General features: G+C 57.2%; 2 protein-coding genes across 12 annotated transcripts in view; both read right to left on the reverse strand.

Moving 5' to 3' along the window:
• Window positions 1-5764, reverse strand: part of KBTBD11 (kelch repeat and BTB domain containing 11) — a 44562-nt gene extending 38798 nt beyond the window's left edge. Inside the window, exons 1-2 of one of the 3 annotated variants that reach the window (XM_032468364.1) lie at window positions 5030-5764; window positions 4795-4904 (exon numbers count right to left, since the gene is read on the reverse strand). The gene's annotated coding sequence lies outside the window, so the exon portion shown is untranslated. Of the gene's footprint in view, window positions 1-1041; window positions 4169-4794 lie in introns of those variants that run through there. The other 2 variants (XR_004315311.1, XM_032468368.1) reach the window with 2 other exon arrangements.
• Window positions 5765-8885: 3121 nt separating this feature from the next.
• ARHGEF10 (Rho guanine nucleotide exchange factor 10) overlaps window positions 8886-27007 on the reverse strand; it is a 72304-nt gene continuing 54182 nt past the window's right edge. For 7 of the 9 annotated variants that reach the window (XM_032468356.1, XM_032468355.1, XM_032468354.1 and 4 more), the window contains 6 exons: window positions 26624-26847; window positions 25879-26036; window positions 23357-23499; window positions 18582-18756; window positions 12925-13047; window positions 8886-10616 (listed from right to left, as the gene is read on the reverse strand). In XM_032468356.1, the coding sequence (XP_032324247.1) occupies window positions 10105-10616; window positions 12925-13047; window positions 18582-18756; window positions 23357-23499; window positions 25879-26036; window positions 26624-26847 (1335 nt within the window). In that variant the 3' untranslated portion in view covers window positions 8886-10104. The remainder of the gene's footprint in view (window positions 10617-12924; window positions 13048-18581; window positions 18757-23356; window positions 23500-25878; window positions 26037-26623; window positions 26848-27007) is intronic. The other 2 variants (XM_032468353.1, XM_032468352.1) reach the window with 1 other exon arrangement.

A 27007-nucleotide genomic window follows, 5' to 3' on the forward strand; every position in this document is an offset into this window, starting at 1 on the left:
GGGGGCGGGGGGTGGCTGGTAAGTCCCAGGTGCTCCTTCTGAGCCCTGTTAGGACCCTGGATATTGTTTTCCTACGTGTGCTAATACCAGGTAACAGATAATTTCCCCCAAGCTTTAACAGCCCACAAGAGTTCATGCACTCCCCCAGCTTTCCAAAGGAAAAAAAAAAGCAATTAGATTCCAGTAGCCGTCAGGAATTGGTCCAACTGCTACAAAGTACTCTGAGTCTCTTGGCATGAAAAATTAATTAGAGTATCTGTGTGTCGGCGTGGAAACCACAGTCCCTGCGCATTTCAGTATTCTATCCATATTGTACGAAAGGAAAGCCATCTTCCCCACTGCTCCCCTGCACTCGCCGAGCCCCAGCCTGAGTATTTTCTGCAGGTCTCTCATGAACTCTGGGTGTATCTGCATTCTTTTGTAAGCTACTCCTTAAATATTGGAAGCTCTTTTCTTCGTGTCTGAGTTTTTCCAAGTGTCTTATAAGCCGGTGCCTGAGAACCTTGTGCTCAGACTAGAGGATGCTCCCAGGTTCATAGAACATTGACCACTATCAACAGTGCACCCAGGTGGACTGTGTCAGTGCAAACATCTCATGTTAGAGACAGTCCCGGCCTAAACTAATGCCTTAGCTGTCCTGACTAGACCACCACAGCAGAGAGCTGTCTTCTTAGCCTCACACTGGGACGGCCAGCCCTGTCACGGGGGAAGTCCTCCTCAGGAACTGCTGACTCAGTGAACAAGAGCTGCCTTGTTGGGCGCACGCCTGTCCCTCACTGCCCCGCACTGCGGTCTGCCCTGGGCGGCGGGCATCTACGCAGGTACTTTTCCTCAGTAGACTGCAGACTATCAGGAGGCGGTAAATTCTCAGTGGGCAAGTGTTACCGTCACTAAATGGCCACTAAGTTTATTAGTATTGATCCTAGTAAATGTTCTTTTGGAAAAGAAATAAAAATTTAAGAGTTACTGTAAAATATTTTCATGGTATGCATTTATAGTATTAGCACAAGGTATCTGCAATTAAGTATGACTTCACATAAATGTGTAGAGTGCATCTCTACGTCAGTGTAGGTAGAGTTCACAAAATAATGGGTGTGGACACACGCGCAGGGCTCCCTGGAGGTGGGGGCTGCTTCCATTTTACAGCTGAGGAAATTTAACTCTCAAAGAGTGTGATGCAGCTCTTTCATAGTGTGTGAGATGCAGCAAGAATTCTAATCCCGGCTGACCTCAAAGCCTTTGTTTTTGTTTACAATGAAACACTATCCTTCCAAACGAATGATGAATGAATCCATGCCTCAGAGGGCAAATGAAGAAGGCTTATGAACACAAAAACCACACTCCGTGTAACAGGAACCCGTGTGTTAAAAATAAAATCGGTGTCCCAGGACATCTTGGAGCTTCCTTCACTGCCCTGACTTTCACCCCAATCCCCAAGATGTTCTGAGCTGTGAGTTAAAGATTAACTTTCAAGCTTACTCTGCCCTTGGGGGGAGGAGGTGCTGATTATGCATCTTGAGAGGGATCCTGCCCTAAATGTCATTCTGCTCAAGATTCCTGCTTCAGATGGTGAGGCTGGAGGAAGTTTCCAGACAGGAAAGTCATGATGCTCGCCTGTAACCCTAGTAGGAAGACGGAGCAGGACAGAAAATGCTCTGGTACAGCCTGCCAGCGTGCTCCTGGTGCCGGTGCTGGTCCTGGTACCGGTGCTGGTCCTGGTGCTGGTCCAGATGCTGGTCCTGGTGCTGGTACTGGTGCCGGTGCTGGTGCTGGCGCAGCTGCAGGGGCCCAGGACTCGGGCTGTTCCTGTCTTGCTGAGGGGCAGGGGGTCCCCAGAACAGGGACAGATCTTGTTGTCGAATCAGTCTGTCTGAAACCACACTGCTGTCACCACATAAGGAATATTAGTGGTGGCTTTGATGATGTGCAAGGTTAAACAGGACAAAAGTCCAAATCAACAGGTATCCACGGCGTTACTGACCTCACTGCTGATGATACAGTGACTGCAAAACAGGTTTTAATTTTTCAAAGATTTAATTTTTCAAAGATTTTCATCTTTGCATAGTAAAGGCCTAAGTAATAAATCCTCAAAAGCATAAATAAGGACCCTTACCCAATATTAAATTCTGCTTAACCCCAATTTAAAGGTTTTTACAGGTTGAACTATGTCCCCCAGAAAAGATATGCTGGCACCCTAACCCCCAGGACCTCAGAGAGTGACTGTATTTGGAGACAGGGTCTTTATGAAGTAGCCAGGGTAAAATGAGGTCCTTGGGGTGGGTCCTGATTCATTATGACCAGCATTCTTATAAAAAGAGGAGATTCAGCCACAGATACAGCCACACACAGAGGAAAGCCATGTGAAGCGATCAGAGGGTGTGGTCACGGCCAAGGGAGATGCAAGGATGCTGGCAAACACCAGTGGCTAGAAGAGGCAGGAAGGATCCTTCCCTGGACCTGCAGAGGGAGAGCGGCCCGTGCTCCATCCCTCGCGGACTTGCGCCTCCAAACTGGGAAAGGATGCCTTCCTGTTGTCTCAAGCCCCTCGTTTACGCTACTTGGTTACAGCCTGGGACACTGATCCAGAGGTCTTGTGTCTGCTCTATACAAACATTGCTTTTCCAACTGTTTTTTGTAAGAAATCAATTCCTTTGTTTACCCGTTTTCAGTCTATTATGGACTGATCTTTTCAGAGTAAAGATGAATTGTTAGGAAAAAAAATTTTTTAAATGACATGCAAAATGCAAAGCCATTTCCTCAGCACTAAGTGAGGCGGGTACACACTCACTCTGTCGAACTGCTGTACGAATTTCGACACGACACACTGCCTCGGTCCTCGCCCTGGCAGGGGGCAGGAGAGGGTCACACGCCAGTTCCAGGACGCCTGGGTGGGCACGTGGCTCATCCGTGGGAAGCTGACCCTTTGTCACACCCTTGCAAAGACCACAGCACGCAGGGTGCTATTGCCCTGTCTTTCCCAGTTGGAAATTGTGGAATTAAGCCATGCATCTGTGACAAATTAGTTGGAGGAGTCGGGCGGTGGGGGTAAAATGTTTGAAAATGGGCTCTGAACAATTTCCAATAAATACATGTGGAAATTTAACCTGCCAGGCAAGCCCCTCTCTCCTGCTGCTCTCCAGGATTCAACTGGGTACCAGGGAAACTTGGAAAATGCCAGCATCAAACTCATGGGGCCTCTCTGTTTGAAACTGTGGCCTTCCAGGAGGTAGGGAGGCCCCAGATGCGTTTACAAAAGTGCTGGACACTGACTAGGGGCTGCTGTTCCCCTCACACTCCCAGCTTCTGCCCTCACCCTTCCGGGAAGCAGGCCGGCGGCTCTGAGGGGAGGAAGGCCGGCAGTTGCAGGCAGGCACCCGGGAGTGTGCCCCGCCAGCCACTTCCCCTTTGCCGCCCCACCTCCACCAGCGGTTTTGTTCTGCACTGCAGCCGGAGGTCCAGGCAGCAGAGGGGAGGGAGGGAAGGCTGGGGTGGGGCTGACTGCAAAACCTTTCCAGCTGCCATTTCTTCTGGGCAATCTGGGACCTCAGACCCCAGCCAGCCCCTCCTGAGAGGCCCCATCTGGTGCTGTCTCCCCCACCTCCTGAGGCAGTTCCTACTGACTGTTTAGCAAAAGAGAAGTAATCAGTGTACAGTGGGAGGGATGGTGAACACAGAAGGAAGGAGAGGACTTGGGTTCCGAAGCCAGTGCTCTCCCCTCTGGTTTGTGTTTCTGTTAAACTAAAGGGAATGTAATTTGAGAATGCAGACACAGACGTCACGCTCCAGGAGGGCGGCTTCCCGTAGCTTTCTGATCACCGATTCAGATGGTGAGGAGGGGGGAAATGCAACCACACACAAGCCCGGGGTGGGGGGTGGCATATTCTTTCTGCAAGTCCACAGCCCCTGCTGTCAACCATGGATCTACCGATCCATGAACTCTAGGTGCAGAATCCCCGTCCAAACACATTCTGTGCTTCGAGGCGCTCAGCAGCGGAGGCAATCGTGAGTCGGAATACGTGGAATGCCAAGCCCACGTTTGCTGCTCGTGGAAATCTGGGTGTGCAGACGTCGAACTTGCTTAAAACGCGGTGTCTGACAGGACGATGTCTCCTGCCAGCACGAGTTCTCTTTCTCTCTTGGCTGAGTATGAATCCAAAGCCTCTTCATGCTGTAAATTTACCATTATATTAGATCTTGCTCAAAGATCAGTGTAAGTAAGGCTGTTTGAACATGGGCAGTTTGCCTGTTCATCTGTAGGAAAAGCTCCATTTCATGACCAGAACAAGATTATTTTTATACTCAAATCAGAACAGTGGTGCTACAAGGAGACAGACTGACGAGAAGTCGAGGACATCTGGGAACAAAACGGGAATCCCATATGTTCACCCCGGAAAAGAAATCACAAAAGCGAATGAGGATGAACCCTCCTTGATTGACCTCGTGGATGGTCGGGGTGTCCTGCGCCCTGTGGGGTGTCTGGCAGCCTCCCTGACCCCTATGTTCTGGACACCAGTGGCATGCATGCCCCCCTCAGGCAGTGACCCCCAAGTGTCTCCAGACATGACCCCACGACCCTGGTGCGGAGGGCAAACTCGCCCCGGGTTGAGAGCTGCGGGCCTAGAGACAGAACAGGAATCCCATGTGTTAGCACCAAAACAGGAGAAAAACCTGTTAGTTTTGACGAGCAGAAGAAACTAAAGGTAACTCCCCCATCACCCGTGTTGTCCCTCTGCCTCACCTGAGCAGGTGTGCTGCGTCTCACACTCCCGCAGGTGCTGGTCCTTGACGACTCACCTGTGGACGCTGGCGAAGGCGGCTTTTCTGGATGCTCCTCAGATTCTGGCACCACCCCTTCCCAGGGCTCCTCCGGCTCGGCGCTCAGTCACCGTGTCCAAGGAGACCCACTGCAGCAGGGCAGGCGGGGAAAAGGCAGAGGCCCACGCCCCCCTCGTCTGTGCTGTCCCCGCAGTCCTACACACTCGGCCGCACGTGCGCCAGACAAGCTGGTCTGTCCCAATCCCCTACTTACAAGGCTCTCCAGACCTCAAACGGAGGTCACCTGGGATGAAATTCCCAGCCGGCAAGCCACACGAAAGGGTGCTGAACTGTCGCTGGGAGGTGCAGCCAATGCTGAGGGGAAGCTCAGTCCCTGACTTCTGCGGGCGGCTCCTGTGGGGTCTGTGCTCCCAGCCTTTTGTTTTCTCGCTCCACACCCTGGCCCCCTGGCCGGGCTCCAGGCAGCGCGGTTACACAAGCCTCCCTGCAAAGGCGCTAACCCCTCCCTCCCTCCTCCTCTGTGAGTCCAACCCTGTCATCGGAGCTCTGGTGACCTCCGGGAGGGCACGTGGGCCGCTCCAGCCCTCTGCAGGCATCGCCTGGCGTGTGTGCACCTAACAACCAGCTTCCCCCTCCCGCCCGGCTCCCAGCCCAGTGCTGGGTCTGCGGGAGCCCACTGGGCGGGCCGGGGTGCCCAGAGGACTGCGAGCCCCCTGCCCCCTCCCACATTCAGGGTCACCCTGGAAGCTCCAGGGTCACAGCTCTCCACTGACAGGTGAGAAAGCTGGCGTTTCTGCCCTGACTGCCCCTCCATCTTGGAACCCAGGCTCTGCACGTTCTTATCAGAACCGGGCAGAAGTGTCCCCAGACGCGGCCTGGAAGGCGAAGGAGGTACCAGGGATCCTCCTGGAAGGACCAGGATGTGATTCCCCCAGGCACGTGAACAGTCCGTGCCTTCATCCCCACAAGAGTTGTTGGGCAGCAGAGAACTCACTGACCTGCCTTGCAAGGGTTAATGCTTTGGGGCTCGCAGATGCAGGGAGCAAACCCTGGCAGAGCCAGGCCCCTGCCAGCTGTCCGCTCCCTCCTTCCAGCCAAACAAGCACGGCCACTCGGCCCGCGCAGGCGCAGGGGCATGTGTGTGCACGCATGTGTGTGCGTGTGTGTGAGCCATGCCCGTGCGCAGGGGTGGCCGAGGGCGTGAGAGGGCAAGTGGGCTCTGAGCGGCCAGCGCCCTGTGCCTGAGCTAGAGCTGACACACGGGCAAGGAGGCCGCCAGCAAAGTAACACCACACCTTCGTTCACTCATTTTCTTACACGGCCTCCAGATTTTTTTTTAAGGAAAATGAGAGATGCGGCTGCAGCCTCCCACCTGGCTTCCCCGGGAACCGTGACCTGACATCCCACAGCTGCTCTAGGTCAGTGCCCACTCCCACTACTGAGACCTTTATTCATTAAAAAACCCAGTTTTATGAAACACTTCCATGCATATTAATCTCAAAGCTGCCCCCAAAATGCACAGTCCCTGGGGCTGGACTATGTCCACTTCACAGGCGAGAAAGCTGGTTATGAATTGTCCCTCTTTCCCAGGATCTGGGACATTTTATCAAATTCAATTTATGGAAGTATTTGCAGAAAAGGACACTTCAGGACATGATTTAGAAAACCAAATCAGATGACTCTATTTGCAGAAACCCCCCTCCACGCCACATGGCTCGTCAGGGAGAGAAGCCGTTACATGCGGTCACCAAGGAAACACAACGCTTTCCTCCCCAGCTCAGTGCCAGTGCTGCTCCCGTCCCCAGGAGCAGCCGGCCCAGGTCACGCAGCCAGACGCAGACCGTCTGGACGCGGAGAGGAAGCCTCCTCTCCAGGCGCCCGGCTCCTGCTCTGACCGGTGCAGGCATAAAAGCCAAGCGTCCAGAGTGCAGCAACCGACCTTGCCGTGGCCCCTGCCCGTTCCCTATCCTGCTGGAACCGGGGCCTCACAGCAGGGCCGGGCCCAGAGTGACCGGTAAGGAGGAAATGGGTTTTCTGGGGAAACCCAAGTCCCAGAGACTCAAAGCACAGAATACATTGTGCTCCCGGCCAGAGGCAGAAACAGGAAGTGGTGCGGGAGGGGTTCCAGATGGATCCAGTAAAAACAGGGTCCCTGCGGGGGCTCTGGACTGGCTGGATGTCAGCTCGAGAGGAAGCCAGGGGTCTGATGCAGTCCCCTGGGCACCACCAGCTGGGAGGGGCAGGAGGTGGGGTGACCCCAACCAGGAGAGGGGGCAGAGGGTGAGGGCATCCCGGACCTGAGGAGCAGGGTGGGGGGCACGCAGCAGAGGAGAGCTGGGTGGAGGCTGGGTGTGGCTCCAGGACTCCGCACCCTCTCACTGTCCCCCCAGGGCTGGCCACCTCCTCGTCCTCCAGGACCCTCTCACACATGAGCCCAGCAGGATCTAAAGGACATTCTCCCACCTTCAGATGGCGGTCTGAATAGTTCCCATCTCCCGAGGAGGGCCCAGCACATCCGGGGAGGCCGGCACGGTGGCCTCACACAGCACAGCACCGACATCCCTTAGACGAGCCCACCGGCCCTCACTCACCTGAGACGGCAGCTCTCCCGCACCTGCGGCCACACTCCTTCCCGGCAGAGATGCAAGGCCAGCCCTGCAGGCTCACCACCCCTGGTCCCACTGGCTGAGGTTTACCCCGCATTTCAGGGTTTGCTAATCAGGCCCCAGGGGTGACAGGTGACAGGACCCCCCCCAACGGGGAACCCTGCTGCAGCTGCTTCCATCCCCCCCCAATCCTGCAGTGCCCACCCCGGACCTCCCGCTCCCTAGCCTGAAGCTTGGACGGCGAGGCGGGGTGAGCTGGACCGGCCCTCACAGTGCCCGATGACAGCTAACAACTCAAATCATTTAAATGACACGGCGTTTGATGAACAGATCTCCGTGAAAATGTTATTTGGGGCTGTGTGGCGCTCATAAAACATCCTTGGGACGTGCCTGGGTTTTGCCTCCCGTGAGGCTCTGGAATTGTCCTTTACAGCCAACACCACCGTGTCTGCGGGGACGGAAGAGACCGTGACTAACAGACAGGACACTCTGGGAACATGGGACCCGGCTACCTCCCAGCCCCTCAGCCCGTTTGCCCCGTCTCGGGATCTGACTGTACGTGGAAACTGCTGTCCTCGTGTACAAATGCTCTGACCTCCGGAATGATGATGAGTCTGCCGAGCCAGTCGGCCAGCGGTTTGCCTGGGAGGCGTGGGCCCCGGCACGCAGTCAGCGCCCTCGGAGGTGCACGTATAGCCACGCGCTCCGATCCGGACGCCCAGAGACGTGCTGCAGGACACCAGGAGCACCGAGAAAGGACTCCCTGGAACTGCTGACAAGTTTCAGGCCCTGACGTCTCTGTGAGGACCTAGTCTCCCCAGATCTTCCTTACACACGTTGTCTCACTGGGGTTAAGAACCATCAAGTTCCCCACGGGAGGGAAACCTTCAGGAGCCGGCCAGTGTGTTTATATTTGGGAAAGAACAATGTCACATCTTAACCAAAACGCAGGAGTAAAGCAATCTTGAAAGCTTCACCACGCCGCTGAAAAGCAAACCGGGCGAAGTGCAGGTGGACCGCAAGTGACAGTGAGGCTCTTCTCGACAGGTCGCCAATATCCCAGCGTCAACGGAAACATCACCTGGCACTTTTTTTACCTCATTTATGCTGCACGCAGAGCCGGCAGTTGTAACCTGAGTTTCTGAGACACTGATGAAGACCTTCGTGCATCCAGCTTTAAGTAAAAGGCGCATCCACGCGCTTCCGTCTTATTTGGCCCCTGGAAATACTGAGAAGCTGGGTTTTAATCACCCCACACATCTCTCTCTGTTTTACATCAACTCATCCAACCCACGGCGTCACTCAGAACAAAAACTGGCGAGTGCGTGCGTCTCTACAGTTTCCCGGCACCTGCTTCAAGCTCAAAGCGCTGCTAACGCGCAGCTGCGCCCGCCCACCTCCGGGCGCCGCAGGCGGGGCGGCTGCATCAGGCAGGGCTGTTCTACCCTCTGCGGAACAGAACAGCCCCTTTTGCGTTTTACAGGAAGAAAGGGCAACTCGCGATACTGTTTTTAAATAAAAAGACTTTATTTATGAAATAAGAGCAGCTGATAGTTTGAGAAGCTCGGGGAGGTATTACTTTCACATGGGGGTCCACATGCACCTTGGAAAATATTTGGCGAAGTCATAAAATTAGCATTTTTAGTCACCTGTAAAGTGCTGACAACTTCATCTCGGGTGAAGGCCTGCATTAGTTTTGTTTTTTTTTAAATCCATCCAGTAAGTAGAATTTACATCATGTATCCACGTGGCGCACGATGAGCCCCGAACCCCCGCACAGGACGACTGCAGATGGCAGGCCGGTGCAGCCGAGTGGCAGGTCCTGCCGACCGAGGGCTGCCTATCGCCCGTGTCCGCCGCCCGCAGGGGCGCCCACCCCACCGGCCCCCTGCGTCCTTCAGGCAGCGTTCCTGGCCGACAGGTGCAAAGCCAGCAGGGAGGACTGGCCAGCACGCCGCCGGCACGTCTCCACGGCACTACAACACACGCATCTCTGACCCGGAGACGGACGCTGCTTACTTAGCATGAGAACAGGTGAACGTTTTGGCACCGGCACTCAGGTCTACAATCTCGATAGGAGCTGAGCATTTTGGTTCAAAGCAGTTATTTGTGAAACGTTACAGAAAATATATCAACTAAACCTTTGTTAGTTTTTTTAACAGCAAAATGCAACATAAAAGTACTACTTTGTTAAAGACATACAAGACACACATCATGCCTCTTTGGAAAACCCAGCTCACCTCGGAAAGCAAGGACACCACCTGGACTGGTGAGTGCTACCTGGCCTTCTTCACTGTTAACGCATTCTACCCTGGAGTTGAGGTTCATCATATAAATAAAAGGAGTGAGCCAGAATCAAGCCACGTGACTAAGGATCGTTTCCACATCCCTCCACTGCTGAAAGTGCTGGGCTTCCCCGTGAGGTCTGAGTTGTCAGATTCTCTAGGTGACAGACAGGACAGTGTGAGAACCGGTCTGGAGGGGCTGTGATGATTAAGGCGCGGGGGTCGGGGCACCGTGTCCTCCCGGGACCACCTCCGGCCGTCCTCACGAGCTTCCACACTCGGCCCTGCCGCTGGGGAGAGGGGAGGTGCTGGCAGGACGCGCCACCTCGATGCCATCGCACACTTCTGCCCCAGGGACGCTGACCGACCGGGGCAGACACGCTCGCTCGCCCTGGCCCTGGGGCTTGGCTGAGACCGTCCGGGGTGGCGATCTCGGCTCACACGTTCAGCAGAGGGATCTGCCAGACCATGACAGAGGAGACCAGCTCCTCCGGCCGCTGCTGCCTGGCCTTCCTGCTCATCCGCCGGTGGCCCTGGCCCCCGCAGGCCACCAGCACGGAGCTGGCCTTGGCCTTCCTGGCCCTCCGCCCTCGGCCGGCGGAGATGCCAGGGTGCCGCAGGAGGTCCTGGAGGAAGCCCTCCTCTGATCGGGGCTCCAGGGAGCCGGAGCCCTGGGACGGCGTCAGGGACCCGGACGAGGAGGAGACGTCGCTGGCCTGGGTCGTGGAGCCCAGTGAAGCCCCCAGCCACACGGCATCGGGGCTACTCCGAGCGGGGCAGGGCCCGGGCCCCTCGCCGGGGAGTGCGTCCCTCTGGTCTTCGTCCTGGGGGTCCACGCTGAGGGGCGGGCTGTCCCTGGGCTTGTCCTTATCTGTCTTGAGGGCGGCTGTGGCCTCGACCAGGAACTTGACGGGCCCGTTGTGCGCGTGGTAGGAGACCATGCCTCTTCCTGAAATGGGACATTGCTCAGCAAGAGCCTCGCGGACGGGCAGGACCACAGGGGCACCCAGGGGACCCCGTCCCCGGGACAAAGCCCACGCATGACAGCTCACGGTGCAGACAGCTTCCAGTCACATTCTCGGGGACCTTTAGTTAATTCTAAGGACATTTTCTACATTCTCACACTCGCATCACACCTCTAAAGTGAAAAACAGCTCTTCTGCTCTTGGCATACATGCCTTCTCACCTGCTCCCAGAGTATACAATTTAGCAAAATTTTCCTGAATCTTGACTTAAAAACTTGAACGCCTGAGACACTTCAGTTTTAAGAGCAACATGCCCCAGCTGCCCGGAGCTGGCTGCCAGCTCTCAGCTCTGTGGTTTGGAATAAGTTAGTTCTCTGGAATTAACTAAAACGGGGACTTTTCAGTTGAAAGGTGATGTGAATCGAATTTTAAAGTCATCAGGCGCTCCTTACAGGTCTTTCTATGGCACGCGGACTCCCCGCAGGACACGCGACTCCGAGAGTCAGGTGGGAACAGGCCGTCCGTTTGTCAAGCACTTGGCAGGTGCTGAGTCACGTTTACATTTACATTTGTGGTATTTACACTTGCAGGGAGAATGTGCCCCTTCCACCAAATGCTTTAAGGCTAACACAGGGCCTTGGGGCCTTCACCCCACTTTGGCTGGAGCGCAGTAACCTGCAGGATCCTTCAGTGGGGTGACAGGCTCCCTCAAAGAGCAGAACGCGAGTTAAGAGCTCTGCCAGCGCAGGCACTGGGGGGACCGTGGAGGGGTAAGGATGCCCGGACACCGGCGACGGAGGTGTGACCTGACACACAGCCGGAACAGCACCCGAGCGTCTCCGGTGAATCTGAACACCCAGGGACGCCCCCCCGGGTGCACACCCAGGGGGCCCTGTGCCCCTGTGAGCAGGGGCGGCAGGTAAACGCCCAGGGAGGCACTGCCTGTAACACACGGCGCCGGAAACAACTAGAATCCATGGTCTGTCCCTGGGTGACAGGCACGCTCCCCGGCCGTGATGCAGTCAGAGGACCAGGAGGATGCAGCTCGGAGACGATGTCCAGAGCAATTCAGGTGTCACAAGACAAGAGTACACGTGAAAATGGCACAACGAAAAACAACCTGGTTTTCTGAGGCACAAGGGGCGAAACTACAGAGAAAACCAGCGGGAGGACGGCATGAGGCTCCGGAGGACAGTCCTGCCTGTGTGCTGGGGGGGGGGGGGGGGTCACCCCGGCCGTCACGCCCGCGTCCTGGCCCGCGCCTTCTCACCCATTCACCTGCACGAGCTCCTCGTCTGCAGCCTCCGTCTGCGTCACAGACAGCGATGAAAATGGGAACTTAGAAATGAATGTACAGAGTTGGAACTCCTCAATCCTAACGGGGGGGTCCTGATAAAATACGGATTTATCTAACCACAGACCTGTCTGCAATAGATCCGCCAAGCCTCGGTGAGGGGAGGAGGGGTGCCTGCAGCCAGAGTAAAAGATTCCAGAGTGGACGTTGGGAAGAAACCACAGAAAGAGATCTTTTATTCGTTAACATTTCAGTGAGTTTCCTACAAATCTGTTTGAGTTATCCCACAATCAACACAAAATTTGAGATCTTGGTTTTACTTACAGAATTAATGTTTTTCTGTGTCATTCGAAGCTCTCTGCAAACATTTGCACAGGCTGCATCACACCCTAAAATGACAACGTGACCACCTTCCTAGACATCCCCCTGCCCTTCATTTGGGACCTCTGGGTTGTTCCCTGTTCTTCCTGCATCATGGATTTGGCTGCTTCTGGAGACAGACCCGACTTGGAAACCCTGACTCCTGACACACGCGCACTCCCAGGCTCCAGGGCCATAATGCCAGACTGCTTTCCGAAAAGGCTGTGCCGGTTTGATCTCCCCACAACGTCACAGAAGCGCACAGCTGAGCGTTCTCCCGTGCTGGGCTGCCTTCTTTGCAAAATATAAGAACATCCATTTTCACTGAGCGGAACTGTATATACTGATACAAACTAACCAGAGGCATAAAGGTAATATGAAAATGTGTCCTGGGGATAAGATTCTCCCTGGAGCAACGATGTTAGCGACAGGAAAACAGAAGCATAAACTGATGATTCAAAGTAACAGACAGAGCCTTTATAGTAAAATTTAAAAAAAGAGAGAGAAACCAAGGAATTTACATTATTTAAGCAACTCCCAGGATGATGCAGCTGAACACAGACCCGCAAGCTTTACAAGTTGACAGGACAGGACAGAGGCCCGGGAGATGCAGGCGCACAGTGCGGGGTGGTACTCACCGGTCACCTTGGGGATGCCCTGCAGACGAGGGACAGGCAGGGCCACCACGACGCCCAGGCTGGTGCCCACCATCAGCAAGCCGTGGCAGACGAGGAGGCTGGTCACAGACAGCCGCTGGGGCCCTGCATGCGGAGACAGGAAGGGCTTCTGCCTGCAGCCTGGCCTCTGCAGCGGCACACGCTGGGGACAGGGACTCCAAGAACTGCCCAAAACACTGCAGACCCACCAGAGCGCTCCCCGCGCCGACGCCGAGCCCTCCTAGGAGCCCCAGAGTGACACTGTGTTTGCTTCAGCTGGACAAGGGAGCGATCTCCAGGTGCCCTCCTGGCTGCCCCCTAGCAGGACACACGGCCACCTGAGGGACACGCGCATCCCCCCTGCTTCCAGAGCCCATCAAACCCCCTAACTGTCCACAAACGCCATCCACTTCCAGTGAGAGCACCGGGGCCCTGGAGCCACGCGCACGCGGACACGCAGGCACATCAGACCACAGCCCCCTGCGAGGAGGAGCCCACCTGGACAGGTAAGTCCAGACCCCACAGGCAGGACGGGCTCCTAGTGCCGCCGAGCTCCGCAACACAGAGAAGAGACACGAGCACTTCCCAAGCATTCTTTCGGAAGGGAGACCGTCTCGCGGGCTCTGGGGAAGCCTGGAACGTGCGACATCAATGGGTCCGGGCCTGCAGAGCTTTTGGCTGCTTGCTACGGTTTGTTCTGTTTTCCAGCCCTGAGGCCCAAGGAGGCTGAGCAATCTGGCAAGGTGGGAAGTGGGGGCGAAGTACGGGGCAGAACTGCACCCCATGCACGGGACCGTCTCCCACTGCTCTCATCTCGGAGTGAATCTGGAACCCTTGCCGTTCTGACTCTGCCTGCAGCACCTAGGCTCTCAGAGTGGCTTTAAACCCCTCCTGGCATCTGTCCGCTCAGCTCCAGCGCTCAAGGGCAGAGAAAGGCAATCCAGTCTGCTCCTGAGAAGAACAGGGGCACAAAAACAACCTGACTCCCGTTCCCTGGAAATGCATCGCTTCCAACATCTCTGCACTTGACATGGAGCTCGCCTTAGATAAGAAGCACGAAGACACGCGGCCTGAACACCAGAGCCAAAGGCAGGTGGGCGTGTCTACAGAAGTCACTTAAAACAACCCAACCCAAAATAAACCAAGCACCACAAAAACCAAAGATCTGGTTTTATCTCTGAATAGAGACATCATATTGTTTCTAAAAAGCTAATGTATTAAGTTCCCAGGAATTCTGAACGTGTGCCCACGGCAGCGGTGGGAGGGGCTCGGCTTTAGAGACTCACTGGAGCTTCACGTCCGTCTACGGGAGAGCCAGAGCGGTCATTTCCAAAAGCTAGTGAGAAAGTCGTTCCGGAATGCGAGGCTGGGCACAGTTCACGATGGCCAGGCGGTCACACCAGGAGGTGGGCCCCGGAGAGCCGAGGACGCGCAGTAAATGCAGGTGCACCTTTCCAGAGCACCAGTCTCACTCGACTACCCGTGAGACAGAGAACGGATCTGAGACCACCCTGCCCGACCCTCCTGGAGCCGGTCGGCGGAGTTTTGGAAGCAGCTGGTGGAGGTGACATTCGAAACAATGTCAGAGCTCGCTGCGCTGAACTCCGCCCTGTTTCAGTGGAACCCAGCCAGCTTCCCCCACGACCCTGCTGCACACGGCAGAAGGCTCCTTGCCACCAGTCTTTCCATCTGGACACTGCTTCCCAACGCTGCTGTGAACGGCCTACAGCAGACCTGGTGTGAGTGGAGACCGCTGTGACAACGGGGTGGACAGAGGGAGCGCTATTACCCCCCCGCTGCAGCCACTTTCTGAAGCCACCGTCACAGAAATCGGACAATGCTGCAGTCCTGTGGTCCTAAGTGTAGATAAACTTCCTTTTAACACACGGTAGTTCTGGGAACAGTGCAAACACGCAGACCCTGGCTGCACGCTCTCAGCGAGCCGTGTCACATCACACAGTTCCTTCCACACCCTCGTTTTGGTAACCAAGTCCTGCAGGTAAGTGAAAACTGCGCGAATAAGTCATTTTGTGATTTCCTGGATCATCCTGAAATGCTCTGGTTTGGGAAACTGAGTTTCATTTACTTCTTCTCCAAAAAGGGAGTTTATGAGTTAAATTTTCTTTCACAGGGAATTTATAATTTTTTAAAGACTGGCTTAGGGCTACTGAAGGCATCTGAAATACGTTCATTCTGTCACTTGGCTTTAAAGAAAACTAGCGAGCAAAATGGGACTCGCAAACAGCCCGTCTCCACGTGCGGGTTACCCTTACATATTGCAAACAGATCCTCGTGAAATGTGATGCGGAACAGTTCTAACTGCTAATAAAAACATTAAAAAGATTTTGCTTTAAAATTATGAAGCATAAAACTTTACTATTTGTTTTCATTCAGAAATGCATTTTGAAAATGATCTTTCATCCTCCTTAGGAATTTCTCCACCTCTGCCGTAATAAACAGCAAATTAGGAACATCTGACTTTTAGTCCGTTTGCATCTGTGTTGTGTCACAGGCAGTGAAAATCTGGGAACCTTTCCCTGGTCTTTGTAAGGAAACTCCTCTCTCCAGACGTGCATGCGTCTCTCTAAGGAAAAAGGTCAAAGCAATTCAAATGCACAGAGGGTCCCTGTGTGGCTTCGGGACGGGGAGGCGTCACCAGGTGGGAAAAAGGTCATGAGCACGAGGAGAGGGAAGATCTCTCTGCCCGGGAGGTAGAAAAGACCAAGTGAAATGACCACGGGGCTCCTGGAGGGGCCCCTGGAAGTGCCCCCCAAACTCCGATTTCACCATAAAAAGGCAGAAGCAGGTAAAGCTGGGCTGTCCCTTGTGCGTCCTCACGGCCTGAAAGCAGCCAGACGCTCGCCAAGAGCCCGAGCTCCAGGCATGATGGTCTGTTCCATTTCCAGAGTCGCCTCACACATGAAAAGTTTACCTGCAAGAGGAACTGGGGGACGTGGGGGTCCCCCATTCGAGGGGGGCTGCACACACAGCAGCGGTGTCCACGCTGCGGGCTGAGGGGCCCCCACTCGGCACCACGGTGGGGGTGGGCTGGGGGGGGTTGGGATGCTGATGACGGCTGCATGGGGTCTGAGTGGGTTACAGACACCTGGAGGGGCCGGCCCACCAGCTGGGCGACGCAAGCTCGCGGGCGCAGAAACCGAGGCAGCGGGCACGGTCGGCTCCTGGTCAGGCAGCTGCTGGTCAGCCCGGGATGGCACCTGGAGCCCAGGGACAGGAAACCCGACTCTCAGTTTGTCCCCTAATTCATAAACAGTCCTGAGTCTGGTTTAATTTGCTGAATCCCCTTACGACATGGTTGATGGTGTTCAGAAGAGTCACACTGGTTTTTCTGAAATGGAAAACTTGGCCTGTTCACTGGGCTACGTCACCCTGGCAGGCCACGGGCTCAGTCAGCGGGGACGTGGAAAGGCTACTCTGGCGGGAGGCCCTGCCCTAGAACATCCAAATATCCTCCCTGGAGCGTCCCAGACGCAGCAAGAAGCAGCTGCACCGACGTCACTCTGGCTTCTCGTGACCGGCTGGAGCCGCGGCCCCTTGGAGCACCCCCGCAGCCGAGGCGTGGCTGCCGCCCCCAGAAACCTGCGAGCTGGCCCCAAAGTGCGTCCCCCCCGGGGCGGTGTCGGCCCGCTGCGGTTTCCGCCAAGAGCTCAAGCCAGCGGTGTTGAGAACTGAGCCCCGACAGAAGGGGAGAGGCCAGCTCGTCAGTCACAGTCACGGGGAAGGCGCGCTGAGCCCGCGCCTCCAGGGAACTAGACAGATTTTACCAGTTTTGTTAAGCTATAAAAAAGCCGTGACTTACAGTACAGTCTTTTTTTTTCTTTCAAATTTTGTTCTTTCTGGCTTGAGAAGTTTATACTCCACTGAGTGCATGAGAGGACCACCTCACGGTCACTGTCACACGTGTGCAACGAGCCCCACCCGGGCAGCATCAGGAGCACTTTCTAGACGAGGTTTTACCCTGTGTGTCCGTCCGTCCGGGAGGACGATGGCCCAGTGACCGCAATTCCACGTGTGCACACGGGTGTGCGCACACACGCACTCAAGCACCTAAGGGCGAGGCAGACCTCGACGGTGCTTCCCGCTGTGAAACACGGGCTCGGGGGTAAGGCGGATGGAAGGAGGAGGGGAAAGACGTGGGTCTTCAGCCTCCCTGGTCTCCAGCTCACAAAACGCAACGAGAATCTGACGTATTTCAGACACCTTTCTGAGGACGGGACTCAAGCACCTGGTGTCACAAGAGGACCCTCGCCCCGAGCGTCCCTGAACGCCGCTCTGAAGGGCCCACCTCCCTCGCAGCCCACCAGGCCCAGGGCCGCACACCCAGGAGCAGGTGTGAGATGCAGACAAAGCACGAAGCACTGCAGCACGGTGAGCTAGGAGCCCCCTCACACGCTGCACACAGGTGCGGGGGAGCACGCCACACGGGCAGCACGCTGCCGAAGAAGAGCCCCGAGGACAGGCCCGGGGTGAGCGAGGGGGCAGCGGGGCCCAGGACGGGGAGGGGGAGCGTGCAGGTGACGGCGACCGCAGACTGGAGGAGGGCTCTCGGGGACAGTGGGGCCGCGGGTGCCCCACCAACGGCACGGTCCCTGGTTCTGCAGGAGCCCAGAAGCACGTCAAAGGCCACGCTGGGGGATGAGAATCAAGGGCGTCGTTACCAGAAGTGCAAAAGTCAAGGAAAGACAGGGAGATCAGTCACATCCTGCGGCTCAGGGCCAACAGCAGTCATGGGGTCACAACTCTGACATGTGACCCCTGAGTTTTGATTTAACAGGAACTGGGGACATGGGCACCCCGGGAGGGGAGGTTCCTGCAAAGTGTCCACGGTGGGTGGGTGGGAGCCCCGTGCTCTGCGTCTCATCTGTCTCTCCTCCCGCAGGAGCTGAGAGTCACCTGCCCCTGACTCCCAGCCCGCCTCAGCCGGGTCAGCTCACCCTCCCGGCCGCTTCTGCCGCTGCCAGTCAGGCTCCTGCACACGGCCCGCATGTCCACACGCCAGCTAAAGCGTACGTGTGCCGGGCACACGCTGAAACACCAGCCATACACTCGTACATAATGGATGCATAAGCACACACGGAGGGTGCGCACATGGCAGCACCAGCCACATGCTACACACACCAGCCACGTGACCACACAAATGTCAGCTACCTTCTTATACAGACCTAGCTGTACGCTCACACGCAACCAGCACATGCGTGTGCTCACCAGCCACGTGCTCACGCACACCAGGCACGCACAGGCACACACTAGCTCTGCAGTTCCCACACCCCACTTCTGCACGTTGGCTGGTTTCACCCCCGCTGATGGACACCCTGCCCTCTCGGGGCCGGCGGACCCCAGCCAAGGCTGCCCTGTGACCCCCACCCTGAGGGCCCCCCTTCTCTGCTCTTCCACTGTGGTCCTTGCCCCGCCCCCACTCCTGCCCCAGCGCCTTGAGAGCAATAGGAAGGCTTGTGTGGTCTCAGCTTCCGATCTATAAACCGGGTGGCACTCTCGCTGGGCTCCAGGCAAAGATGGGAGTCACAGAGGCGTCCTGAGCACCTCTCCCAGGGCGGGGGTGGGGGGACACACAGGACAGAGATTGCCAGGCCCGCCCCACCCGCCGGCTCCGCCCTTACCTGGCAGCATGTGGTGGACGGGGGTGGCTATGTTGATGTCCTGGAGATGCTTGAGGGTCTCTGTGTGGAACAGGCGGAGGGTGGACCCCGAGGTGAAGGCCACCCAGATCCCCACGCCAGCAACGGCCAAGTGTGAGACCACCATGCCCTCCTCCTGGTGGGCCTCGAGCTGACCCTGCAGAGGCCGAGGAGGGCAGGCTCAGGGCTGCACCCTCACAGTGCTGCCCGCGGCCCGCCCTGTGGACGGCGGTTCAGATGGGGAGCGCTGTCGTCCCATTGCAAGGCGCCCGGCTGGCGCCCTGGTCCTCAACCGCCCTCAACCACCTACGGCAAAGGCACTGTCACCCCAACCCCACCCACACTGACGCCAGGACTCGTGTGGACCCATCGGCCCCCTCCCACACCTGCCCACAGGCGGGACCAGTAGAGGCGGCGTCCCCAGCGGGGCTCACACTCCCCCACCCTCAGGTCCGAGCTGCTTGGCCCCTGCCCGGCCCTGGGGGGCCTGCTGCTTCTCCGTCTGACCAGGTCCTTCCCGAGCCTCCAGGCTGAGCTCTGCCCCCACGTCTCCACCTCCATCCTGACAGCCCGGCTCTAGGGGACCCACGGGAAGGAGCTCTGGCAACTTGTCCCCACGAGGGACGATGGACAGCCTGTGCCTCTGGGGAAGTGGAGGTTGGACGGGCGGGCGAGAACAAACAGCGTCCTCAGAGAAGTCCCCTCAGCCACAGCAGGTGACAGGCCCGCCGACTCCCTCGCTTGGAATGATGCAGCCCAGGGCCCTAAGCCTGCGTATCTGTCCTGGGGCCGCAAACGGGGGACACTGTGCCCCTTTGCTGCTCGGTGGCCATGTTACCGTCCTGCTCGCCCACTGCACGGAGAGGGGTCGCGTAGTCAAACCTCCACGCTGTACCTCAGACCACGCGGCACTCGATGAGCTGGACTGAGGAATGGACGTGAATCTCCAATTTCAGTCGGACGGGAGGCTCCCCACCCAAGGGCACCACCTTGTCTCAATGGAAGACTGCACAGGGACAGGCGGGCACCCTGGGCCCACGCTCAGGGGCTGCAGAGCCGGGGAGCGGCACGGGGTCTGGCCTCGCCCACGCAGCACAGGCGTTCCCGGCTCATCCACACAGTCCCTGTGCCGACGCGTCTCTCCTTTCATGACGAACGGGCCCCCTGTGCGGAGGCGCCAGCTGACGGACACCGGGTTGTTCCCGTCCCTTCTGTCGCACGTAAATACAACATGTCCCATGTAAATAAAGCTGCTGCGAACTCTCGGACCAGCCTCTGCGTGAACGCCTACATCCGTCCTAGAGTGTGCGCTGATGGCTGGAAATGCTGGGCCACACGGTGATCCCGTGGTTCACTTTCTGAGGGACACGCAGGTTTCTAGCAGCTGCCACTTTTCCCGTTCCCACCAGCAGTGAGTGAGGCTTGCGTCCCCCGCGTCCCCCAGTGTCCCCTCTGGTGCGGCTCACGTCCTTCTTGCCGCTGCCATCCTAGTGCAGGTGAGCGAGGTGGCGTCTCACGGCCGGTTTGATCTGCACTCCCCTGGGGACGCCGCCGCCGCAAACCCTTCCATGCAGGCAGCGGCCAGCTGTGTGTCTTCTCCGTAGAAGCGTCTCTTCAGACCCCTCGTCCAGCTTCAACCGGACGCTGAGCGCCACGTTACACAAGCTGCTTGTTACGCGTTCTTGGCAGACACACGGCTCGTAAACATCCTCTCCCTCCTGGGCTTGTCTTTGCACTTTCCTGACAGTTTCCTTCGAGGCACGTAAGGTTCTGATTTCCATAAAGTCAAATGCATCTGTTTTTCCCTTGGTTTCCTGTGCCTCAGGAGTCACACCTGAGAAACCACTGCCTGGTCCAAGGTCATACAGATCTGCTCCTGCGTTCTTCCCTATGGGGTTGACAGTTTAGCTCCACACTTGGGTTTAATCCATTTTTCCCCTCGCTTTCATCTGTGGTGCTAGGTCAGGGTCCACCCTCATTCTTCCGCGCGTGGACGTCCGGCTGTCCCAGGGCCACTTGCTGAAAAGGTGACTCTCCAGGGAACTGCTCTGGCACGTCTGCTGAAAACCAGCTGACCCCAGTCAGGCGATTTTATTTGTGGACTCTGCTCCGTTCCACTGACCGAATGTCTGTCCCTGGGCCTCGCTGACTTGATCACTGTGGTGTGTAGTAAATGTGAACCTGGGAAGCGTGGGTCCTCCAGCTTTGTACTTTTTCAAGATTGTTTTGGCTACTGTGGGTCCCTAGAGTTTCCATATAAATTTTAGGATCTGCTTGTCAAGTTTTGTTTAAAAGAAAAAGAAAAGCAGGCAGCTGGGACTTGGACAGGGTTGTGCTGAATCTGCAGATCAACCTGGGGACGATTTCCGTCTTAACGATACTGCGTCTTCCAAGCCATGCACGTGGGCTGCCTTGCCGTTTATCTAGGTCCTCCTAATTGCCTGCAATTACGTTTTCTAGCTTTCAGTGTATACATTGTGCACTTTTGTTGTTAAATTTATTTCTATTTTGCTCTTTTTGATGTCATTGTAAATGGATTTTTAAAAAATCTCCTTTTCAGATTGTTTGCTGCTAATGTGCAGAAATTAGCTTGATTTCCGTGTACTGATCTTGCAGCCTGAGTAAACGCGTGACATGGCCACTCGGCCTGCGATCCCTTGTCTCTGGAGGGGGAAGTGTCAGCACAGCCTGCATCATGGCTGGTTCCGCAGGTCAGTTCAGGACCAAGCGGTACCTGCCCCCTGCACAGCCGCCTGGGGCGGAGGAAGGCGACCTGGGCGGAGAGGGTAGAAGCTTTGTCACATCTGTTCCGTATCTCCACCCCCCACGGCTCACGGCCGCACTTGCACGCTGGTGTCCGGAAGGGACTCACACACAAATCAGCTCCAAGATGGAGCCAAACCAGCTGCCTCCACGGTTGCGGTCACAGGCCTTGCCCGCTGCCCGGATGCGCCCCGCTTTGGATGGGGAGGCGGCCTACCGACCACCCCGAGCGCTTAAAGGAACAGAGCCTGAAGCCCAGGGATCTGAGGACAGGAACCCCAAGCTCCTCTGAACAAAGTCTCAGGTCCCTTCCGACCACACCTGTGCGGACTCACCCCGTTTCCAGGCAAAGCCCCTCAAGGAACTGCTTTCTCCCGTCCTGACACACGTCACTCCTCTCCTCCGAGATGCTGTGCGTCTGCCCCTGGTAAGCCCCTCCTCACCCCGACGGGGCCGGCTTCTTGGGCGTCTGACAGGTGCCCCACACCCACTCTGATGCTCTGCGGCTGCTGTCTTGAGACCTGTGGTGACGCTTCCAGGCCCCACAGGCTTCATGGCCAGTCCTGACCCCGGACGGCGGCCCCCGCCTGGCCTGGGGGCTTCCCCGGGGCAGCCCCTGTCCCAGGCAAGCACACAACACGTTTCTGCTGGGCGACAGATGACGTGGGCAATAACCCACCCCTGTGATGCAGGCAGGGTCTCCCATGGCCTCAGACTTGATCTTCTGTTTGAAAAGGGACTCTTTGGGCAACAGGGTCTCCATGCCTCCTGCCACCTACAAGTCGTGTGACCCTAAAGGTCTCCGGAGAAGAGCAGGGCCTGTGGGCTTGGGCCTGGTCCGCTGGGCCCTGCATTCCTGTCTTTCTACAGAACGTCAGGAACTCAACTCATCAACTCAGAAAACACTCCGCCACCAGGTCACCTTTAACACCTGATCCCTGACGTTCCCTCGTCCTGTTTCTCCCCGACGTTGGGGGCGGGGCTCGAGGGACGCCTTCCTCTTTTCTTCCTTCCCTTCCGTCCACCCTGTATGTCTTCAGTCACGACCACTGGATGTTGCAGACGATCAAGAGTAAGGACGGTGAGGTTCTCCTTTCAGACGGGCGCACGATGAACCAGATGGCCCCGGTGCTCTCGTGGGGACTCCCAAGCACTTAGGGAGAGATGGGCCGCGAGCTTCTCTGCAGAGCAAGGTCGCTGCGGCATTGCGGGCACGGGCAGGAGCTCTGTGAGCCACAGCAGGTGACACAGGGCCACCGTCTGGAGACGCCGCGCTGAGGGCTCTTCCCCAGTCATGTGCCCCCAAGCACCATCGCTGGACGGCGTGCACGGCCTACCCTCTGCCCACCCGTGGACGGTCCTTGTTCAACAGCCATTTCTAGTTGCTAAGGATGCTAATGTGCATGTGTGTGGTGGACACGGTTACACACGACGGTTACACACGTGCACATGCTGGCGTGTGTGTGCTGTGAGCACACGGCTCTGCAAACACATACATTTACACACACACCACAAGGACGCTTGGGCGTGGACACGCCGAACCTACTTATGCTTCCTTGTCTCTGAGACGCCTCTTCTTGTCCTCTGAACACTTTCTATCAGCTTGGTGTCTTTTTTAACTCAGTAAGAATTCTCTCTGTATTAAGAACATTCACACTCGATCGTAGATGGAGCGATATTTTCCCAACTTCTCATTTATAGAAGTTTCTATACAAACAACACATACTCAATGTAAAACAGTGTTTTACAGCTTGACTAAATCGATCACGTACTTTCGTACGGCCACTTCTAGGTACACCCGCCCCCACTCTGCTGTCTGCATCCTGGAAGCCTGGCTTTGCCTGTGTTTAAACATCCCTCCCTCAGGAACGTTGAGCAGGATAAAGCTGGAGCCACAGGCAAGAGGCCGCCTGAGCTTCCTACGTGCGAGAGGCACCCCGACCTCTAGTTCTGAAGTGCCTCCCCTCCTGCCGTGCTCGCACAGAGCGACTTACCTCCACAGCCTGAGCCCCCGCACTGATGATGAACACCTGGCCCCCGGACGCGGCCCACAGGCTGTCTTCCATCATCAGGAGACTTCGAACCGGAAGGACACCCAGCTTCAGCACTTTCTGAGGTTCTGAATTCCAGGATCCATCTGAAAAGAAAACACTTCTCTTAATTTCATTCAAATTCAGTTATCCGCGCACGGGGACCGGAACAGGAGCACAGGTCACTTAAGTGACAGACAAACGAAAATCATCTGTGATGTTCTCACATGTGGGCCCGATTTGTGGTGTGTCCACAGCTCCAAGAATCAGCCCCACTTCCCCAAGGCGATCTGGCCAAGCGGCGGAGCACGGAGCTCCCGTACGTAGTCAGCAGGCCTCCGCTCTGGTCCCAGCCCAGCCGGCTGTGCATGTGCTGGGCAAACTACTCACCCTAGTCTCAGTTCCCTCATCTGTAAAATGGGGGCGATATGGCCACTTTCCTCAAAGGTTTTCACTGCAGGCCCGAGTCCTCAAACAGGCTGCCCACACCACAGCCGGGCCCGTAACTGCTAATTATGCTTGGAGCCACCACTTAAAAGTCTGGAAATTTCCCACAGAATTCCACATTGCCAACTCCCTAAAAAGTCAAAGACTGGCAGCAGAATGTGGCTGGCAAGCGGCCCTTTTCCCCAGGCCTCTGGCCTGCCAAGTCCTCCCGCCTTCAATAACAAAACGAGAGCAAAGAAGACTCGTCTCCACACAAGACGCACAGACGCCCACAGGTGGTGACAGTCACCAGGGATGCAAACCCAACCGACAGCGAGCTGTTGCGTCACACCTGTGAGAATGGCCGCCGCCAAAGAGACAGGAGAGAACAAGTGTGGTGCGGACCCCACGCACAGGAGGGAAGGGACCCCACGCACAGCCGGCGGGGACGGGCGTGGAGGGAAGGGACCCTGCGCACGGCTGGTGGGAACGTAAATCGGTGCAGCCACTGTGGAGAACAGTACAGAGGCTCCTCAAAAAATTAAAAGTAGAACCACCATGTAACCCAGCAACCCCGCTTCGGGATATTTATGTGAAGAAAATGAAAACGCTAATTGGAGAGTCTACCTGTGCCCCATGTTCGCGGCGGCACCATTCACGTGGCCGAGCACGCACGTGACCTAAGCTGTTGATGGATGAATGGTGACAGAAAATGTGACAGGTAGACACACGATGGCGTGTCAGCTGTGACGAGAATGAAATCCTGCCACCTGTGACAACGCCAGTGGGACCTGAGGCTGTGATGCTGAGGAAACGAGCCAGACGGTGTGCTCTCACCTACATGCGGGACCTGAAAAGGCTGAACTCGGCAAGAGCGCAGAACGGTGCTTTCCAGGGACCGGGGGTGGGGGCCGGGGAGGCGTCCGTCAAAGGGCACAAACCTCAGTGGTCAGGTGAGTAGGTCCTGGGATCTGGAGCACAGCGTCCCGGTCACGGTTAGTGTCGCTGTGTCACACGGTCGAGAGTTGTTGGGAGAGTGGATCTTAAAGCGTCCTCACACCAGAGAAGCAAGGTCACTACGTGGTGTGACGGGGGTGCTAGCTAGCGGCCGTGGTGACCCACACCAAGCTGGGGGCTTGCCAGCCCAGGTCGGAATTACGGCAGCTGCAAACCTTCAAACAGCTGATAATCCCCCGAGACCTCCCCTCTGCCAGGGCAGCGGAAGCAGCAGCTCGAGTGCGCACGTGCGGCCACCGGGGCCAGGCAGAGCCGCAGAGAAGAGCAGCAGGCAGAATCCCACGATCGATCCGCCCAAGCCTGAACGAGCGTGGCCTTCACTCCAACACGTCACATCCAGCAGGGGAGGAACGGCGTGTGCTCCGCAGTCATCAGGCCCTGAGGTGCCCCTCACCCCCCAACCCGCCTTCAGGAGGAATGGCCTCGGCCCTCCAGCCGCCCGTGTCCCGGGACTGCGGCCGCCCCAGCCTGCGGACTCCCCGTGGGGGGCAGGGGGCGCTCGTCCCCCAGGGCTCCGCCCTCCTGCTGAGACCTGGACCCCCAGCGCCTGCAGGCGCTGCTCCCAGGGCCCGGAGCACCCCGCCTCCTCCCAGCCGGCCCAGCCCAGTCTTAGTCTGTTTATCATGCACCCCTCAGGGCCAAGTAGGATTCGCTCAAATCTGTGGCCACAGGTACCAAGCTGACGGTCAGGTTTTCCTGCAGAGGTGACGACCCGGCGCTAGCCTGGGGGTCCCGTGGAGCAGGGCTGGTGCAGACTGGTGACAGCCTCACCGCGTGGGGGGCCTGCACCTCGCTCCGTCCAGGAAGGGAAACCCTGTTGGCCCTGAGTGAGGGCGGATGAAGGTCTGCACTGAAGCCTCTGCTCCGGGAACACGGGTGTCGGCAGGGGCGGACTCCGAGCAACCTCCCGCGTGCTCCGCAGGCGCCGACCTATCTCACACCCTCCACGTGGCGGGGACGAGGGGTGATGGACGCTGACGGGACGCGACACTAGGCCCAGAGCGACCCCCTTCCCAGGACAGCCGCGCCCGCGGGACGGTCACCTTCTGCTCTGGCGTAGACGGCCACGGCCCCACTGACCAGGCCAGCGTACAGGCTGCGCGGCGAGCAGGCCAAGCTCAGGACCGCGCACTTCTCGGGGGTGAAGAAATGCTGCAGCTGCACCTTCTTGGAGCCCTGGCTGCTCTTATAGACGGAGATGCTGCGCGAGAGAAGAGGAGCTGACACGGGGAGGGGGCCAGGCCGTCCGTCCCACGGCCACGCCCAGCGCTGCCTCCCCGTCCCCCCCACTCCTTCTGGAATCTCGGCCACTCCCACAGTGATCTCTCCTTCCTTTCAAGAGGCAAGTTCCCAGTTATTCAAAAATCAATCAGTCAATCAATAATCTTAGTTCTTCCTACAGATCCTGGAACATCGCATCAGGAAAATCATTTTAACTTTCCTTTAAACCCTGCGGACGTTCAGGTCGACAAGGACACAGAACACGGCCCTGCTTTACTCCAAAGTATCAGAGCTGCACAGGGAAAGCACGAGTAAGAACGAAGCACGTCCGTGCAAACGGCAGGTGCACCTAAGACAGTCCCTGCGAAGAGTCACCGTTTCTCCCTGGGGTTTCCTACGGTGACATCCACGGCCTCAGTCACCGGCCGCTTCCAAGTGCGAGACCCGCCCACGTCCACCTGCATCAGGTCTCTCCCAGCAGAGGGCCGCGGGGACTGTCCACCGGGGCCCCACAGCTCTGCCGCTGACGAAGCCTAGAGGCCTGTGTGACACAGCGTACGGGCTCACCTCCCCTCCTCCGTCCCTAAGCAGATGGTGGGGACGCCCAGCACGTGCCCCGCCGTAGCCTCGGGCTCCGGGGGGGCGCCGGGCCCCCGCGGCTTCTCCTCCGCGGGCACGTACGCCATGCACAGGATGCGGGACTCGACGTTGAAGCACTCGATGACTTTGGGGCTGGGACTTTGAAAGGAGACGATGGCGATCTGGCCCATTTGAGCAGCACAGCTTCCGATCTGAATGGGGGGACGGGGGGGGGCTGTGAACGAGGGCGCTCCAGGGCCACTGGGACCCCACCCACGGCCTCGGAGACAGTCGGCGCTCATGCGGACCCAGTGCGCTCACGAGAACCAGATGACGTCTAAACGGTCTGCAAACAGACCCCGTTCCCCCTGC

This window comes from Camelus ferus, chromosome 26 (genome assembly GCF_009834535.1).
Source record: "Camelus ferus isolate YT-003-E chromosome 26, BCGSAC_Cfer_1.0, whole genome shotgun sequence".
Taxonomy (NCBI): Eukaryota; Metazoa; Chordata; class Mammalia; order Artiodactyla; family Camelidae; genus Camelus; species Camelus ferus.